This window comes from Drosophila biarmipes, chromosome 2R, assembly GCF_025231255.1.
Source record: "Drosophila biarmipes strain raj3 chromosome 2R, RU_DBia_V1.1, whole genome shotgun sequence".
In the NCBI taxonomy this organism is placed as follows: domain Eukaryota; kingdom Metazoa; phylum Arthropoda; class Insecta; order Diptera; family Drosophilidae; genus Drosophila; species Drosophila biarmipes.
In genome coordinates this window covers 3200885-3219802 of record NC_066615.1, presented here as the reverse complement: position 1 = coordinate 3219802, position 18918 = coordinate 3200885, and the positions used below count along the sequence as shown (strand labels likewise).

General features: G+C 41.6%; 2 protein-coding genes across 3 annotated transcripts in view; both read left to right on the top strand.

The window, feature by feature from the left end:
* LOC108029617 (uncharacterized) overlaps positions 1-18918 on the top strand; it is a 120931-nt gene that overhangs the window by 43439 nt on the left and 58574 nt on the right. The gene's annotated exons all lie outside the window — the stretch shown is intronic.
* LOC108029618 (axoneme-associated protein mst101(2)) lies at positions 345-3496 on the top strand. The gene has a single exon (XM_017102004.3). It carries the CDS (start codon positions 478-480, stop codon positions 2956-2958), a length of 2481 nt encoding a protein of 826 aa, XP_016957493.1. The 5' UTR covers positions 345-477; the 3' UTR covers positions 2959-3496.

The window sequence follows — 18918 nt, the reverse complement described above, 5'->3', positions numbered from 1 at the left end:
TTGTGCAAAGATTGGAAAACTGCTGATGGCGCCAGGGGAGCTTTTTATTTCCACCACTTCTATCCCTCCGCGCACTCGCTTCAGCAGCACTCAGGAACCGAAACCACAGAAGTTTACGTTTAGTAACGTACCGCAGTGAATACTCAATCTATGCTTTTAATTTATTAAGGATATTTCAAAAGACCGTAGACCCCCGTAGTCTCAAGAAGGTTTGCTTTGGCAATATTTGGCAGTATGTACCAAGCATATCACCCCTTTTACTTGAATGTGTTTGAAATCCGCTATAACATGACGGTTGTAAAATTAATGTTTACATGATGCCCTTTTTTTATATCGGAGTATTCGTTCCGTTTTATGTAGCTTTGTATTAGGTTTTATTTCCAAACACGGGGTCCAAATTCATTTTTAAATTACGACAATCAAATTTTATATGTTTTAATTTGCGGTTCGTGGGGGGCTAAATCTCCGATTTTAATAATGTGCTCGCGATTGTCCGGCTGCCTGCTAACGCGGTTGTCCGGTCACAAGGCACGGGGAACCATGGGCATGGTGTTCAAGTGGCAGTTGCGTAACTACTGCGATCCACCTCTCATGGATTGCCAGGCTTACAAGGCTTTTAAGGAGCAAAAAGCCCTTGCACTGAAAAAGAAGAAGGCGGCGGACAAGAAGGCAGCGGCCAAGAAGGACGCGGATCGCCTTAAGAGCCAGTTGAGAAAGTGCATCGAGCTCAAGACGAAGGCGCTGAAGGCGAAAGTGGAGTGCATGACAGCGGAAGAGCAAGAGGCCACGGGGGGGATGATGGACTGCGTAATGTCGGGTGTCAAGAGAGTCTGCCTGAAGACTGAGATGCAGAAATACTGTAAGGAGCAGGAGCTGAAGCTGCGCTTCGAGCGAATGATAAGGGAGAAGAAGATCAAAGAGCTGCTTAAGCATTGTTCCGCCACACAAGAGGAAACCTCTTCGAAAGACGGCAAGGACCCCAAGCAGAAGCAGGTCGATAAGGGAAAGGGGAAAAAGGAAAAAATAAATACAGGATCAGAAACGCTTGAGAACTGCATTGAGCAAACTACGAAACTTTTAGAAGCCGCGATGAACAGAGTTGAAAATCAAAAGCAGATTAAAAATTCAGAGGCCAAAATTAAAGAGAACGAAAAGGATAGTTCTCACGATAATCCCAAGGGAAAAGGCGATCAAAAACTCGCGAAGAAGGGAAAATATACCCCAAAAAAGAATCTCAGTGAGAAAAGGAATATAGAAGCAACCAAAAAGAAAGACCATTCCAAAACCAAAAATATGAAACAGAAGAGTCCCAAATTAGATAGTTGCAAGCAAGATCACAAAAAATCAGCCGAAAGTTCCAATGTAAAACCTAAGGAACACAAGGAAACAATAATAGATAATTGTAAGGAAAAGAGACCTCAAAAAATTAAATGTGAAAGTGAGGACTTAGAAAAGGTGAAAGAACCTAAAAAGCAGGAATTCCCCAAAGAGTCCAAAAAGGAAAAGCAGCGTACAAAAGATTCCAAAGCTTCCGATGTTAAAAGTAAGGATTACACAAAAATGGAGGACAAGGCCAAAAATGATCCAAAAGATAAAAGAAAGGAAGAGAAAGAAGAACAATCGAAAAGTCAGAAAAGCACAGGTAATACTAAGGTTTCCCAGCCAAAAGATAAACGCCGGGAAAAAGCTGATACGAAAGCTAAGAGTGAGGAAGTGAAGAATAAAGAAGAACCAAAAGAATGTCCAGAGAAGCAAAAAACAAAAATGGAATGTGTAAAAGAAGACAAGAACCACGGGTCCAAATCTGCGTTTGAACAAAGGATGGAAAAATGCATAAAGGAAGAATTGGAAGATATGCGCCAGGCCCAGAATCACTTAAGTCCCAAGGTCAAGAAAAATGTCGCGGCCTCAGAAGACTGTCTTAAGGAGCAAGTCAAGAAGAGATGCCGCATGATCGTTATCAAGCAAATGTGTGCGGAGTCCTGGGGAGAACCGAAGAAAGCGAATAAGTGTGAGGATCAGAAGGAAGGCGAAGAGGACCTAGAGAGCACGAACTCAAAGGCCCAAGAGTGTGTCAAGATAAAATGGAAAGATATTTGCCCCTTCATTCAAGATCTTTCTGAAAAGAACGACGTAGATTTTAGCAAAGCTTCTGAGGAAGTAAAAGAAATGATGGTGAAATCCTGCCAAGAGGATGAGAAAAGTAAAGAGTCCGAAATTAAAGAACTGGAAGCGGATATCGAGAAGTGTGCCTTCCTCAAAAAATGTGCCGATGCAAGGCTTAAAAGAAAATGCGATGAAATAGAAAAGAAGAAGAAGTGCAAGGAAGAGGCTCAAAAAAAGAAATGTGAAAAGCTCGCTTTAAAGAAAATATGCGAAGAACTGGACAAGAAGAAGGACTATATAAAGAAAATGGGCGTTACGCTTAAATGCGACTGCGAGGATTCAAAAAAAGAGTGTGATGATGAATGGCAGAGAAAGTGTATTGAAAAAGCACAAAAGAAATTATGCGAGGTCAGAAAAAAACGGGCAGAGCAAATTAAAACGTTAGAGGATGGTCAAGAAAACGAATGCAAAGAGTTGGAAATAAAAAAAAAATGTGAAGAGGAAAAGGTAAAGAGAAAATGTGAAGAGGAAGCGGTAAAGAAGAAATGTGAGGAAGAGCTAGCAGAGAAAAAATGCGAAAAAGAGGCTAAAAAGAAAAAATGCGATTGTCTAATGAAGAAAATCGAAAAGCTGAAGAATGAAGAGCAAGAACTGAAAATCGCGTTAAAAGAGTTGGAGAAAAAAGAGAAAGACAGGCAGAAACAACGGGAGGAAGACGAGACGAAAAAATGTGAAGAGGATAAGGTTTTAAAAGAGTGTGAAAATTTTGAACAAAAGAAACAGGATAAAAGCGAAGAAGAAAAGGGAAAAAAGAAGAAGGAAACAGAGCCGAAGAGTGATTTCAAAAAATGAAATCCTAGAATCTTCGTGATCTGTTAAGTCAGATAGAAATCAAACGAGAGGAACTCATAACACAGGAAAATTGGTTTTTTGAGAGTTTACGAAAGCTGCGGTTTCAGGAAGACCATATAATCAAGCATAGGCAAGATGACACACGTGGCTCAGAGGACGACGGCGATCGAAAGGGTTGCCCTCCAGTTGATGCAGGAGATGCCGCGTGCCATGATTTGTGATTCCGCTTCCAGGTTTGAGGAGCAAATGAGGGTGACCGAAGTCATCGACTTCAGCAACTGGGTGATCGTTCTTGCGACCGCCACCGTTGTCTTGGCAACTAAGACGACAACAATGGAATGCAGTCGGCGTTGTTACAGGCCTGTCGTAAGGAGGTCTTCTTGAGACCGTCCAGCTTTGGTGGGTGGTTCCGTAGTTGGGTAGTGGCGTGATAAGTCTCTCGGAACCCGTAATGTCTTTAACTATGTACTATGCTGTCATGAATTACCTCCACTTTGCTAGTTTTATAATAAAATCCTTCGGACTGCCCCCACGTTAAGCTAGCCCTAGTTTTTTAGACAAGCACTGAAAGTCTTAAATTTTTCGATTTCCTAAGCATTTCCAACAGGCATATAAGCGATTTAAGCTTGTAATGCTCTTCTTTAAACAAGAGGAGTTTCAGAGGGTTTGACAATGCAGTTAGCCCATGAATTTTTTTTTAATAGCCGAAAGAATCGTCCCTACGACCAGACAAAAGCAAAAGATATGTTGACATTCTGTTAAAAGATTCAAAATTCAAATACAAATATTATAATAATTCATCTTCTGCACTCAGATAAAATTGGTACAATTTTTAAGGTAACCCACTTCATAACTATTTAAATACACTAAAATACTAGCTTTAGTTAATGGCTTGCCTAGAAAAAGCAATGTGTGGCCTATTGTCCTACATTTAGTGTAATGGTAAACTACAATTTTATGTCATTAATAACTTAAAAATAGGTCGATGTGTCCTAAACCCCTGTGCTAATGATATCCAAAAATAGAATACGCTTGTGCCCCTACAGTCATGCATGACAGTCATTTAAAAATGACCAGAAAGGTCATTTTTTTTATGCACTGCCTAAATTGTTCAATTTTTGATCAAACAGCCTAAGATTTTATTCGACATTAGAAACTATTTTTCCTAAATATGAGTAAGTTATTTTTAGCTTTTGAAATCAATGACGCGCGGGTTCGAGCGCCCGAGACACACTTGCACTCTTTTTTATATTCTTTTTATAATTTTTAACTGATGTTTTGATTAAAAAAATTATGTCACATTTACTTCCTAATAATAAAAATTAAATAAAATATGTTTTGGGCAGAACCTTGAAACCCGAGAACAAAAAAGTGACTGGACTGCAAGCTTGAACAAATTATTTTCGTCATACAAATTCTTTTTCTAGACATTTTGTTGAAAAAAAAAACAATAATTTAGTTACAAAATTTGAAATGGGTAGCAGTAATCGAACTTCATCATACAACTTTCATGATAGAAGTATTTCCTCGTCAACTTTAACTTAGGAAATTAAACTCAAGTATATCTTAAGAAATTAGTTTCTGGGAGCCTACTAATTTGAAATTGATACCCGTTTTCTAATATTGCTTCATAAATAAATATATGGATAGCACACATACGTGTATTTACTTACGAGTATCTGCACCAGAATGCCTAAAGCAAACAAAAAGGGCAGCTCGCAATATTGATGGCTGTGCTGTTTTATTGATGAAATAATGAATTTGCACCCCTCAGACGTACAGACCTCTGAAAATACGCCCTATGTCTGTCGGTTCCTTGGTTATGAATTTACGAACATGATAGCGAAACTTATCCTTGTGTTTGATCAGGAGCACTGGCAGGACAACGCTTATTTGGCTTTCATTTCGTATTGATTCACATTTAGTCCTGGCGCTTCTGGCTTGACGAAAGCAAATTTGCAGACGCCTGTGACCCATCATCAACAGCCATCCGTTTAAATTATTAACGCATGAGTTATTTTTATGACATATAAACACCAGTCTGGGCTGGGGTCCGGCTCCCAGGATCCTTGTTGTTTTGGATCCTGCTCCTTCTCCGACTGCTGCTGTATGTCATGTGTCGTCTCTCGTCTCGTTTCGGGCTATCCATTTCCCAGACGACCAAGTCCCATGTGGCGCTTTTGGGGAGTGGTTTTTGTGTGCGACAAATGAGTTGTGTGTAATTAAGTTCGGGATGCTCCAAAGAAGACTCTCAGTTGCCCGGGAATTCTGGCCGAGGAACTGATAATCAGACTCCCAAGTGCTCAGCTCTAACAGTTTTTACCTCCGAACATTCCTCATTATTCAAACTTTAAGTAACACTCTGTGTCATTTTTTTCTCGTTTTAGGTAAGTGCCTTCCTGCTTTTGCGTAAGTCCAAGAACCAAACTCAATCACTAATCACGGTAAAGAGCCGCCCAGCCGCAAAACTTTCGGTCAAAGCCAGAGACTTTAATTTGAAAACTTTGGCATATCCAGAAATGAAATACATATATATCGTATATTCGTGCGGGAAGAGTCCACAGAAAACCAGGGACCAAACAATTCGAACACTGCATTCCACGCAACGGACGGGCCAAAAATCAAAGCATATTTCCCGGCGTGCCCGACGCAACCGCTAGACCTAGACTCCGTCCGGCAAACCCGTTCCCGTCCAACCGGCCACATAGTTTAAGCCAACTTTTTTGTTTGAAAGCGTAGAACGTGCGGGGCGCAAGGGAAAAAATCATAAAAAGTCTGAACCCACTATTACATTAAAACAGAAAAATAATTGCGAAAATTTCCACAACTTTTTCAACTTTCTCTGCGTTTTGCTGGCACTTTTTTGCCGCACCTCTTGTTGTTTTTTTTGAGTCTGAATAGCAGGCAAATTTCTGTTTCCATTTGCCACGCCTCAATGGCGAACTTTAAAACGCGCTGACGACGCTCATTACAACTAATAATGTTAATAATCATTAAAGGGAAGAATTTCAAAATATTTCGGGATTGCCGACTGCAGGGGAGGTCGTCCCTAAGATTTCTCTATTTCTGGATCTCAAATTGCAAAAATTAAAATACTTTTCCAAACTAATTAAAATTGTGTTGTATACTTTGGGCACAGGAGCCAGTCGTCCCTTTTTAAGTTTCCTAAGCCTTTTCCCTCAACACAAGGAAATTAGCCGGGCCACCAAGACGTCGATGTGCGACTCGAAAATCGATTATTGTGGCTGGTTTAATGGTCCCCGTCCGAGCTGAAAACTTTTGAGATTTTTCTTTCTTTTTCCCTTGGGGATGATCGGGCGGCTCAATTGCAGCTTTCCGGGTCTTTCAAAATCAACATTGCTTGCTCTTAAAGATGCAGAAATTAAATTCCGCTCGTGAAACCCAATTATCCTTCAGCTGAAAACGGGGTTTCACATCACTTGGCTGGCCCAAAAGTTACAGCATTTTCCCGTGCCCACAGCAAGAGATGTCTCCTGCGGATTATGTGGGATATGGGATATTCGTAGGCCCGAAGGTTGTCACACTCGCAGGATGCATTAAATTTAACGGACGGAGGGCCACACGGAAGGGGGTACCCGAGCTGGTAGCAAACATCAAACGCGTTAAGCAACTCGAAAGCTCAGCCGAGTGCATAAAACGCGTCGCCTGCCCCTCACTAGAACGCCATTCAACACGCCACGACTTTTGCAGCCAAAGCAAATCAAAAGGAAATAATGGCGCACTGGCAAGAACCGAGGGGTATCGGGAATCGGAGTAGATGACAGCCACACTGCGGAAAAATATAGCCATAGCAAGCTATAGTTTAAATGTTTCTTTTGGCTTTGATGAGTATTTTAGTATTTGTGGTACTCCACCTATCAAATGGATTGGAAATATTCAAACTAATATGCACAAGAAAAAAGCTAGGAGCCGTGAACGGACAGGTTCATTGAGACCTATATCGTATCTCTGTGGGCGGCAGTAAACGTAGTAGCGAAGCGCAGCAGAGAGTGTGCAAAAACAACTACTATATATGTATACCCGCAGAATTGAAAATCTACTATGATGGTCCGATCGTATTGGTAAACTAATCAGAAGGATTCGCAAAAACAAAGAAGATTATATAGCAAGACCTTCAAAATTCCAATTTTTTGGGAGAAAAAGCGGTGAAAGTGAAAGTTTAGAAAATTGGAGCTGCTGGAGTCGGTGGGGATGAATGCCCCCGGCTTTTAGCCTAGTTTTATTCTTACTGAGAATAGGCGAGTACAAATAACACCTTATTTGTTGATGATGTCCGGCCGATGTCCTTTTAAAAGTAATTCCGAAAACAAGATTTTCTTCCTAATATGCAAGTCTTTGTCCCTTTGTATGCATTCCGTTTTGATTTTAGGGTCTTGTGCACCATATGGGTGTATAAGGTAGCTTGTTTTACGACTTTTGAAAATACTCGCTAGTTTAGCCGAAAATTAAAAAAAAGACAGGTTGAAAATTCCTATAGCTTAATTTGCTAAATACTTACCTTACAGTGAATCTGTCTAATTAGAGTTTTGAAAAAAGGTATTTTTTAAAATCACTTTTGACTATTTTCTCAAAATTGAATATAACGATTGTGTAACACCTTTTTAATCGATAAAAATAGTAAATTGAAGAGAAAATTCAATTAAAATAGCTTTTCGTTGCTTACTTCTATGCCCAAAACTATGCACCGGTATTTCTTATTACATATTCTTTAATTAAATGGGAAGCTTTTATAAGTTTTTTTTATCGAATAAAACTTTTTAAAAATAAATTATTAAAAGACAGAAAAATTTTTTTGTAATGCCATTACCAAACTCATATATAAGTATTACTTCAAAAGCGAATGGCGATAACATCTTATTATTCATTTTTAAAACAAGAAAGGAAGTTAACTTCGGCAAGCCGAAGTTTGTATACCCTTGCAGTTATAAGAAATAATAAACTTTAGTAAATAATCTCTATATCCTTGCAGAGTATAATGTATAATGTTTTCAGTCAGAAGTTTGCAGCGCAGTGAAGAAAACGTTTTCTTCACTCTGTTGCAAACTTCTGACTGAAATCATTATACCCTCTGCAAGGGTATATTTAGAAGTATTGAAGGTTGAGAGCTTTCCGATTTTAAGAAAACTAAAAACTAACAACAGAAAAAGTTCCGTCTCATTTAAATGTACTACCGTACATGTTTGTCGAAACCGAAACTTAACGGTCTTTGTATTAAATTGGCCTTAGTTATACGATCATTCCTTTGGCAGCTATAGGATATACTCGTCTGATTTTCTTAATTTTCTGAAATAACTGCGTTGCAAACATCTGTCTGGAATTTCTTACATATATGCGAGGTAAGATGTCGTGGCGATCGTGCAGCATCAACGTACAAAAGTTCTGATGTCGACTTTTAGGATTAAATAAATTAAATAAACTTTCTAAATTGTTCTCATTCGGCACGATTCAATAAAATATTCCTTTATTTCGAAAACCTGAAATATTAGGCATGCTGATAAAAACACTAGTACTTTATGGTTTCGGAAGGATACATTTCCTTTTTGGAGTTATAAACTTCTGACAGATATTCTTGTTTTCTTTTGAAGAGTATAAGAAAGTCTTTTTAAGACGTATTTTATCGGAGAAGTAAAAATGTAAGCGTCCACAAGTTTCTCTCAGTGCTGCACCCCCATATCGGCAAACACACTCGCTGGGTAAATGGCGCGCACGAAGTGCTCACATGCACCTGCCAGAAAGCATTCGCTGCGTATTCCCTGGCGGCTGGGTTGGGTCAGGGAGCCTCTGCTCCTGGATGGATCCTGCTGCCTGAATGCTGATGCCGATGCCGGCAATTAATTAGGATTATGTGTGTCGTCTGAGCAGCGCCTAAAAGCATGCAACACATGCGAGGTGCTCGTTACGGCGGAGAGTTCCCCTCGCCTTCCCTGTATCTCATCACCCGTCACCCCTTCCAGAGTACAGAGATGGCACCGTAACCGTAATGGAGCTGCAGCAGCTTGACTTCCGATGCGTGACATCTACATCCACCGGCTGGCTAAATAGTTTGATTAAGCAAATTTATGGCTGCGCGCTTTCAGGCGCATTTAATGGCGACTGAAAGGAGCAAGCAGAACCCAATCAATCATGGGATTCGCAGCTTGCACATTTTTAATGATGATGACGTCAACTGCTCATTAAAAGCCTTCCACTTGGCTGCCCCTCCCATTCCTCTTTCTCTGCCACCTCCTTAGCGTTTCCCAGTGTCTCTGACCGCTTCTTTTGACCATCCTAACGACTTTTTAAGTATTTACACACAATTTGGCTCGGCCAACTTTTATCGCACAGTCTGGGCAAACATTTCTATGTTTCCAGCTCACTTTTCTCTTAAGTTTACGCTTCATTATCCTGCAGTTGTCTGTGGCGAAGTGCAAGTGGCAGGACATCAGCTTGAGGTTTGAGTACTCCTTCACATGTCCTGCGGCCTGCTGCACTCATTTCACTCGGGAACGGTTGGAATGATAAGCCTCCGCCTGTCTGTCTGTCCACCTGCCCGACAGTCTGTCCAAAAATTTCCCTGTCTGTGGTTCGGTATCTTGTCCTGCAGCGCCTCAAGGTGTGTCACCTGCAACCTGGCTGGCTTTCCTTCTTTCCTTACAACTTTCTGCATCTGACTTGAGCTGCCGGCAGCGAGCTGGTGAATTTGAGTTTGCCCTGGTCAGATTGCCATCCTGGGGTGTTGCACCTTTTTTCTGAAGTGATAGTCTCTGGAAGGAGCCCCTTAATGTCTTGTTCCCGGACATCCCGTCGCACTTGAACTCACCTCTGAGGCAAAAACCTGTCTGATTGCTTACTTCGCAGCTTTTGCAGCTGCTGAAAGGGGAGAAGCCCGGGAAATGGCACGTGCCTGTCTATGCAAACAGCGCAGAATTTCGCCGGAATGAAGAACTAGCTATGGTCAAATCGACACTTGCATGGTATAAATCCTCGCAGCTGCCTTCCTCTGGGGCGACATCAAAGTGAAAGTCACGCATTACTTGTATTTGCCACTTTGTCTGGCGTTTTTTTCCGATCCACTTGCATTCGACAGTTACTGCAAAGCCGGGCCAGTCTGGCTCCACGACTTTTCCCATTTTCGTCTGGACTGTTGTCTGCCTCATTATGTTTTGCTCAGGCCCCAGCCGCCGTCGTCGCTTGTCGTGTTCATCTTGGCAATATTTTTATGTAAACAAGCCAAACAGACAGCGCCAGACGAAATTGGCAAATCATCGGATAGACAACAACACAGGGCCAGACGGCGGCTGATGCCCTAACGAACCGAGAGTCCTGGCTTCCTCCCTTTGGCTTTGAGCAATTATGATTAATTCTCCGACCCCATTTTGCAGCATACACTTTGAAAAAAGCTGCAACATCCATCAAGCATCAGCAAATATTAATATAAGAACTTAATTGTTTTATTACTTTGACTTTTTTATACTCGTATTTGGCTTAAACGTATATAGTTTTTTTTAATTAACGGGCGGCACATTACAATGTTGTGAAACATTTCGGAAATGTTCTGCCTTGTGTAACGCAAACATCACATCATTGTTATCTGGCAACTCATCAAATTTTGTAGTAGTCCCGACCTTGATGATTATTTATGGGATAAGGAAACGGATGGGGATTTATGTGGGTTATCCAGCCTTTTTCTTCCGGTTTCAGAGATCCCACTTTGCATAAAACGCACATTAAATTTCGCTAGCTGCTTGGCAGCCGTAAAGTGTGCATTGTGTGTTTCGATTGGAGCTGGCAACGCCTTGGGTAAACATTCGATCGCAGGACTCAGACTCAGTGAGTCCTTGCCGGCATTCCGGCACTGCCACTAGTGTCCCGGCTTTGGTGCTCCGTTTGTTTATTTACGCACAGGGAGGACTTATTTCATATTCATAGAAAAATTGCAAACACATGTGCTTGGCTGAAGGTCCTGGCAGGGTGGGGTATATATGTACATTGCACACATAGGATATATATGGCGAAAGAGCGACAGGAGTAAATCAGCAGCTAAGTAAGTAAAATGCTTCATAAATTGCTTCAAGTGCCGCAGCTGGCTGCTTGCTGTCCTGAAGCAAGGACTCGGGATCCTGCCGCCTCTAAGCCGCCATATACCAAGTGTGTACCCCAGGCCACTGCCTTTATCCCTTGGCTGGCTTCCGCTTTAAAGCGTATCATCATGCATAAATCTAAATCAGAGCACAAATACGAGAAACACAAATGAGAATCAGACGCATGATGAGGAATCCTTACACATCCTTGCTCCCCCAAAGTCTGTGGTAAATCCAGGAAAGCGTAACCCACCAGACTCCAGAACCTCGTAAAATATTTGAACTAAAATGTTTTTGATTTTCAGTGCCTTGCCGGATATATATTTTGACAATATTTTCCCTGATGCCAGACCCATTTCATCCCCGGCCGCCCCGGGCATAACTCAAACAATTGCGACAGATTTCCGAAAGGATTTCAGCCTAAGGAGCTGGCTCGACGTTTTCTTATTTATGTGCGAATGTGTATAAATATACACTTTGCAGGAAGTTAATAAGCGAAACGTGTTGATAATTTTAGCCCGGGTCCTCGATTTGGTTGCTTGTTCGGGCTTAATTGCTTGTAACATTTAATGGAAAATTAATAAGTTGAGAAATGTGCGGAGGAAGTTCAGACAATTTAGTTTGAGGTCACTTTAAAATGGGTCAGTGATTTTTCGCTTGGGCGAAAAGTTTCCTTTACTGAATTAATTTTGTTTGGCACTGAGTTGTTTAGATAGAGATAATAAATTGAGCATAACAGGCTTGACAAAGGCTGGAAATTATGGAAATGTATTGTTTTGCTTGTCGGGGCTAAAATGCATTTCCACTTGAGCGCCAAAAAGTAAGACAGGGCAAGCACCACTGAATTTTACCAAAAACATGCACCTAATTGCCACCCACTTACCTGGCACTCAGCTTAACTGCCATTCGGGCACGGGCTCGCTGCACCTCGACAAGTTCTTCGGCTCGGACCACTGCATCGATCAACACTTGGCTCCACTCTGTTATAACATAATTGCACCTAATGACATGCAACGAAATTACCTAAAATTCAATTTCCGCCCTGCTAGCCCTGGCCACAGGACACACACAAAAGCCAAAATGGGATAATTATGACCCTGGCAGTCCGACTGTCAGTCAGTCAGTTGGTCGGCTCGGACTCAAAGCCCGCTTTCCTTGGCCATCTAATTGACATTTAATACTGAGCACAAGCAGCCGGGCCGGCTGTGCAGGATGAAAATTAGGATATTTAAATGGAATGATTAACCCTGCAAGGGCATGTTCCGATGCACGAGCACCTGCTTTGCCGCTTTATTAATCACCTGGCATGCAACCGTAATTAGAGCCACTTTTGATTTATGCTGTTGTGCGGCAATTATTCAGAGCCGAGCCAACCCGAGAGGTTGCCAAAAAACCGAGCCACAAATTGAAAACTGTGACAGAAGAACACAAGATGAAGCGCCAGAAGGTCTTTGGACATTCGAAGAAAAACAGAACTTTTTTGGCGCCAGACATTCAACCACTTTTTCGACTGCTTCTGTGTTATGTGCTCATGATTTATTATTTTACAGGACGAAAAAAAGGACTCAACCTCTTTGCTCTTTTTTCTGCCAGTTTATTTCAAATGTGCGAAATGACCCAGTGACAAATTGTAGAGCCAAGTTTTGGAAGATCCCAAATGTGTGTCATTTGGTTGAAACTACACTCAGAACAATACAGTTTCATATTTTGATCTGCTTGGGAGTTGTAGAAAAAACCATTTATTTGAGGTGTTTTGGTTTGATTGCACGAAATAAATCACAATTTTGTTTAATTGAGAGCCGGTTTACTTAGAGGCACTTTATCTGTATAAAAAATGATACCTGACACACAAGAAGGTGGTCCTAAGGTTTTCTTGAAATTGAAAAACATCCTTTTTTCTATCTAAAGTTTGTATTTTTTGTACATTTTCCTTTTTTTGGTTTGTGTATGGGGATGAATTGATCGGGAAACCGAGGAACACCCACTCGCGGTTTTCCTTGTGGTCTGTTTAACTGGACACTTGTCGACCGAAATTTATGTCGAGTTCCTCCACGATTTATGTTTGCAAGAGGCTTGGGCGTGGCTCTGCCAGATATCGATAAATTATTGGCAAAATTTTCTGTACTCGCTGTCTTGGAGCACTGCCTGACTAAATGAACTTGAAAGCCTTGATTGTCTGGCTGCATTTATAATAAACTTAAAATTTGTTTGCGCTGTTCATAAATCATTTAAACATGCCTCGTTAAAAATCAATTTCCCGACCGAAATCAAAAATTCATCTGTACATTTCCGAATTTTTTACCCGAATATTTCAACGCAATTTGAATGCAAATACTTTTGACGTCATTATTGGGAGCGTTGGCAGCCATTTAATCATGCTCACCGCTCGGCAGAAAAATATGCAGATGAATCTTCCTGCCTTTCCCTGAATTTTCCATTTCCCTCCCATTTTCCCCCGCCTTCCTTCTATGTTTGGGCTTTGCCGCAGTAATTTCTTTTGGCTTTTGAGCGTGGAATGCAAATGCCAAACGAAAGTAGTTTAGAATTTTGCGGCTCGTTCGAAGGATGTTTTCTGTGGTTTTTGGGCGCGTCGCAAATAAGAGAGGGTGGGGTCCAGGGCTCAGTCGACATGATATTAAAATTCAATATGTTAATGTGAAACGGTCGCCAGGTGTAAGATGTATCCCTTCCCGAAGGTCAGACAAAAACTTTGTTAGGCTATCGTAAGATATTTAAATTTGTTGCTGGAATTCGATTGCTTGAACAGCAAGTTAACGATTCTAACTGCCAACTGGGGATACTGAAGGATGTATGAAGTCATTTCCAATTTCATCGGTGCATATAGACGCTTTTTCTATGCCCATAGAGGAGTTTATGCATAATTTGTGGTAATTAAATTTATTCCATAATCATTCCAGCTTTATTGGCTTATTAAGCATTTTATTCTTCAACAGTTTGATTTGTTTTTTCGTCGACACATCCGTGAATCAATTCGTGACAGCTAATTGCCATTCCAGTTCATTGGTGTCTAACGTGCTTAATTAACAAGCGACATGGATTAAAACGTGACCAAACAATGTCAAGCCAAAACAATAATCACATTAAGGTCATGTAACGAGGCTATCAATAAGTTTTTTTTATTGCAAAATATATACCAGTGCCTCACACTGCTTCACCTGATGGTGTACCAATTCAAATAAAATAACATGAAAAGCAAAGAATATTTGGAACTATAAGAGTGTGTTTGCCATCCCAAGCACATACAAAGTACAACCATTCGCTTCCTATTCGTCTGCTTTATGCTTTTATTAACGCACAAGAAACACTCCCACAATGGCAGCAAAGAGCAGGAACACATTTGTCAGGACTCTAAAAAACTGACACTAAATAAAATAAAGCAGACAACAAAAGGAGGAGCCGAACCAATCGAACCAAAGCGGGCGGCGGTAAAAAGTGCAATCGCTTTGAAATGCCTTTACCAGGGTCGGGCGGATATGGCCTTTGGCGGAAATCCGTTTAATTTGCAAAATGCCAACAATGCCAGCGCAATAAATGTGACAAAAGCAGAGTCAAAGCTGCAGAATACCACAAAAAATTGTGAAATCAGCAGGGCTGGCAAACACCAGTGGCATGCCTCCTATTAAAGCGTTCCAACGAATTTAGAACGCATACATCTATAACTCATTCAATGGCCATTTTTTAGCTGTTTGCCATGTCAACAGGCAGCGGGCAATAAAATATTATTACCGCGGAAGCGGATGGAGTTCCTATTTTTTGCCGGCAAACAAGCACTTTGTTTGATACTTACTTATGGAATTCTTTCCGCGAACATTTCCTAATCCATTTCATATCAAAACGATTTTGAAGTGGGTATTTTAGTCCAGTCAGTTAGACCAGTCTTGATATCCCAAATATATTATAATGTTTACATTCATTTTTTACGCAATTTTCTGTTTATACTTTACACTAAAATTGCAGGGTGTAATTGAATTGCAAACTTTTCAGAGCAGGATCAGTGGCTCATTCTCAATAAATCAATGCATTGCCCATTGCCTTTGGTTTTGCAGGCTGTCGGTGTTTTTTTATTGGAGGGCACTACAAAGTGGGAGTTGCAGGCCAGGGCGGCACCAGCCACGCCCCACACTCGGAGAAGTTGTGGTGTCAGGGAAGGGGTTCGCAGCAGGCAGACAAAGACCGTGGGCCCACCCAACAATGCGTCTTGTTTAATTTGTGGGCCGCACTGACAGAGAATACGTATGCATATTATTTTATACGAGTTTCCCCATTTATGCAGTATTTTCTCCCTTTTTTTGGCGGGAGCGACAGTCGTCGTGGGGCGACATTTTCATATTGTGTCGGCCGTGTTGTTATGCCAGTGATTGCTCGCTGCTGCACGTTGTTCCTTTTATTGTTATATAAATAAGCTATAAATTTCGTCGGGAGAGCAGTGCCCACAACACTGGGGCCAGACAGAGATATTTGTAGAAAATGTTAATATTTTTTTCGGCTGCAGTGCAACGCACTGAAAAGGGCAGACACTTTTATTTACGTTGACAAATCGAAGGGGCTTGGAGGAGAGGCTTAAATCCCGATAATTTAAGCAGACACTTACATTTTTTGCAGAAGCCTTCCTTAATTTGATTAGTTCTGCCTAGACAGCTATAAATCAAGTCTAGATAAGTCAAGGTGACATCCCTGCAGTGCTGAACCTAGCAGAGCAACCCAGTCTCTGAATCTCTGCCTCTAAGCCCGGAAAATCCACCATATTAAATGCCCTGGCGTTCCACGGCGGGTTGTGCAACTCAATTTAATGCTTAATGGCAAAAGCCCCTCCCCGCTTGGTAATCCCGAGAGCCCACGCTTGTATCCCACTGCATCTCCGGCGCAGGGCACCCTCGTCCGAGCATCCCCTGTGCATTATGTAAGCAACACGTGGCACCACCTCACGCCCTTCCGAGTCGCGCTAATAAAGGTAATTTACCCGCCCTTCCAACAACTTTTCAATGCCAACGGGATGACAAGTTGGGCGGTTGTAATTTGCATGACAAGGCGACAGGAACCCAATCAGGATGCGTCCATTTTTTGGCTTTGACAGTTTTCTAATTGCGTGTGTGCACTCATCGAATCCTGATGAAAGAAATAAAAGAGTTAGGGCACGTGTCTCACTTCGAGTTGTACGGATGTTCTCCCATCAATAAATCTACTCTCAAAATGTGCCAAAATATATGCGGAAATAAATCCTCATTATGCACTGTGCAAACTAATTAAATTCCATTTCTGGGTTTTAATTTAATTTTTACTGTTTCGTTTGTTTTCCTGCTTTTCCTTTTGTTTAATTGTGGTCAAGTATTTAAATAGGCCTGTAGTTTTTGGTGCATTACTTAATGCAATGCAACCCAGTGGCATTAAAAATAACCCCCGTTGCAAAGTCCGCTTCATGAGTAAATCCCATCATGGAAATCCTTTGTAGGGTTAAGCGCAGGATAGTTACCCAAGCATATAAACTTGATGATATACCCGAAATCAAAATTGTTCTTGGTTGTGAATAGGGATAGAAACGAGAATTATTGTGCTATTGTTAGCTCTGCCAATTCGGGCGTCACATTTCAATTTTGATATTTTGAAATTGGGTATTTTATAGTCGATACTCTAAATCTTAATCCTTTATTGTTTTGCAATATGCAAATTTTAATTTTTTTTACTTTTCCCAGTTGTGTTTTTTCATGTTAATTTGCTGCTATTGTTTGTCTGTGTGCGAAATATTTTTTGCGGCAAATTGAAATATATGACAACCTCTTTTTGTGCATATTTTCCCCTTTTTTACACTTTCCGACCTTCTCGTTCCACTGCGAAATAACCGCAGCTTTATTGCATAAATGTGGCGATTTAATTAATATGCTTAATGAGTTGCAATTAAACACACATAAATAGTGCAGAAGAAAACATTGGTATTTGAAATGAGGCTGAGTTGGGCAAAGCAAACAAAGGAAATTAGCAAAAATGTGTAGCAAATTAAGAGAGTAAACAAATAGAGTGGAAAAACGTGCATTAAACCGATCAAAGACGGGCATGGAGGTTAATTAAATCAGAGTGAGTTTAAATAGCCTGTAGGCGAATAAACACAAAGGGCACAAATAGCGGATCGTTATAAGGCGGCTAATCCAGATTTCTTCTGATGAGAGAGTCGATTCCAAGGACCAGCATCTGGCCGAATGCATCTCTTCGATTCAATTTCATTTCCATACAGCCAATCCTATCTTCCTGTTGTGCCAGGCTTGTTTTCCATCATTTTTTTCCTGCGTTCTGGGTACCCAGTTGCGTAAGTCGTTCTCAACCACGGCCAACCGACTTTGCATTTGGCAATCAAAAAAATTGATTAGAACCGAAATGGCAATCGCTGGCGGCTCAGTGCGAGGCTGGCCAGTATTTCCTCACGCCCACACACAGTCGCCCACTGGACACTAAAAACTGGACACTGGGTACTGGAGATGGGTGCGGCCAATTGGCAAAATGGTAGCCTGCCTGGAAGGGAAAAAACGCTGGCAAAATAAACTCCGACTCCGAACGAAAAATCTGAACCCGCAACCAAAGCCAAAAGCAAAACTATGCAGCCGAGTAGCTCTGCTCTCGGCCTGAAACTATTTTTTGGGGTCTATTTTGAGGGTTGTGCTGGGCACATCATCAATATGAAACAGGGGGACATGCATAATCGGGCGGATGGCCGCCAGTGGGCTGCATTTATGCGCTGCTTTGCTCGGAAAGGAAATCCCGTCCAGACAGGAATTCGCAAATTCCATGGTGGGATTTGGAGATTCGACGCGGGAATAGGATGCACCAGTCACGTTGTTTTGGTGTTTTCGGTTCGTTGGCGGCCGGCAAAGATAATACACGAAAAAAATTGGCCGCCAGTCTGGCAAAGCTGAGTGGGAGGATCCGAAAATCCGGGTTGGGGAAGATGGCGGGGAGATATCTTGCAAATCAAATTAAATCAAAGCCTTATCCTTGAGAAGAGCTCGCACTTCAAGTGGCAAACGACCAACATTTGTCCCCATAAAGCCCCTTCCTCAAGCTCATTAAATCCGCCGGCAATCCCACCCGACCAAAAGGATCCCGATCCGGCGGTGTACGTGACTATTAATTAGAGCAGTAAATATTATGTCTGTTCATGTGCGATTACATGTAGAGGAGGATGAGTCGGGGCCGTCGCGCCCCAGAAATGTGCTTTACTCCTTCCGAGAGGGCGGATATTCCGCCGTTGTTGAGCCAGTATTATGATAATTTGTTGCGGGCAGGGGATGTCGAAATTGTATTTGTTCTGAGGCAGGACAAACAGTGCGTGTGCGTAGATACTTACTGACGCACACACAGACAAATGAATTCGATTATGAATTGTGGTGACCTTTAATCCCCCACTGAACACACTCATGTTGTCTTGAGGACGACAGAGTTGTACAATCCTGTGTGAACCACTACCACTTCGCCACTTCAGGGTAGTTCCTCGGAGAAAATTCAAGGAGCACAATCTTTCGGTAATCTTTAATCGTCGAGGCTAGTTTTAGCGTCTTGGCTACCCTATCACTATTTTTCCTTGAATAAGTACAATTTGTTTAAAGAAATACCTCTAAGCCCGGATGAAACTGTCATAATGTACAACAAACGCTTTCATCTTCATAGGGATTAATGGAATTCACCCTGTTTGCAAACTGCTGCCTTTGTGTTGGTCTGATTGCATTAATTAAACGCTCTGCACACAGTCACAAAGAGTTCTCCGGCAAACACACATCGCCTGCAGAGGGATGTGGGATTCCCGGTCTTTCCTGTCAAAGATTCCTTGGAGTTTAGAGAAAGTTTGCTACAACTTAACATGCCAAGATTTGAC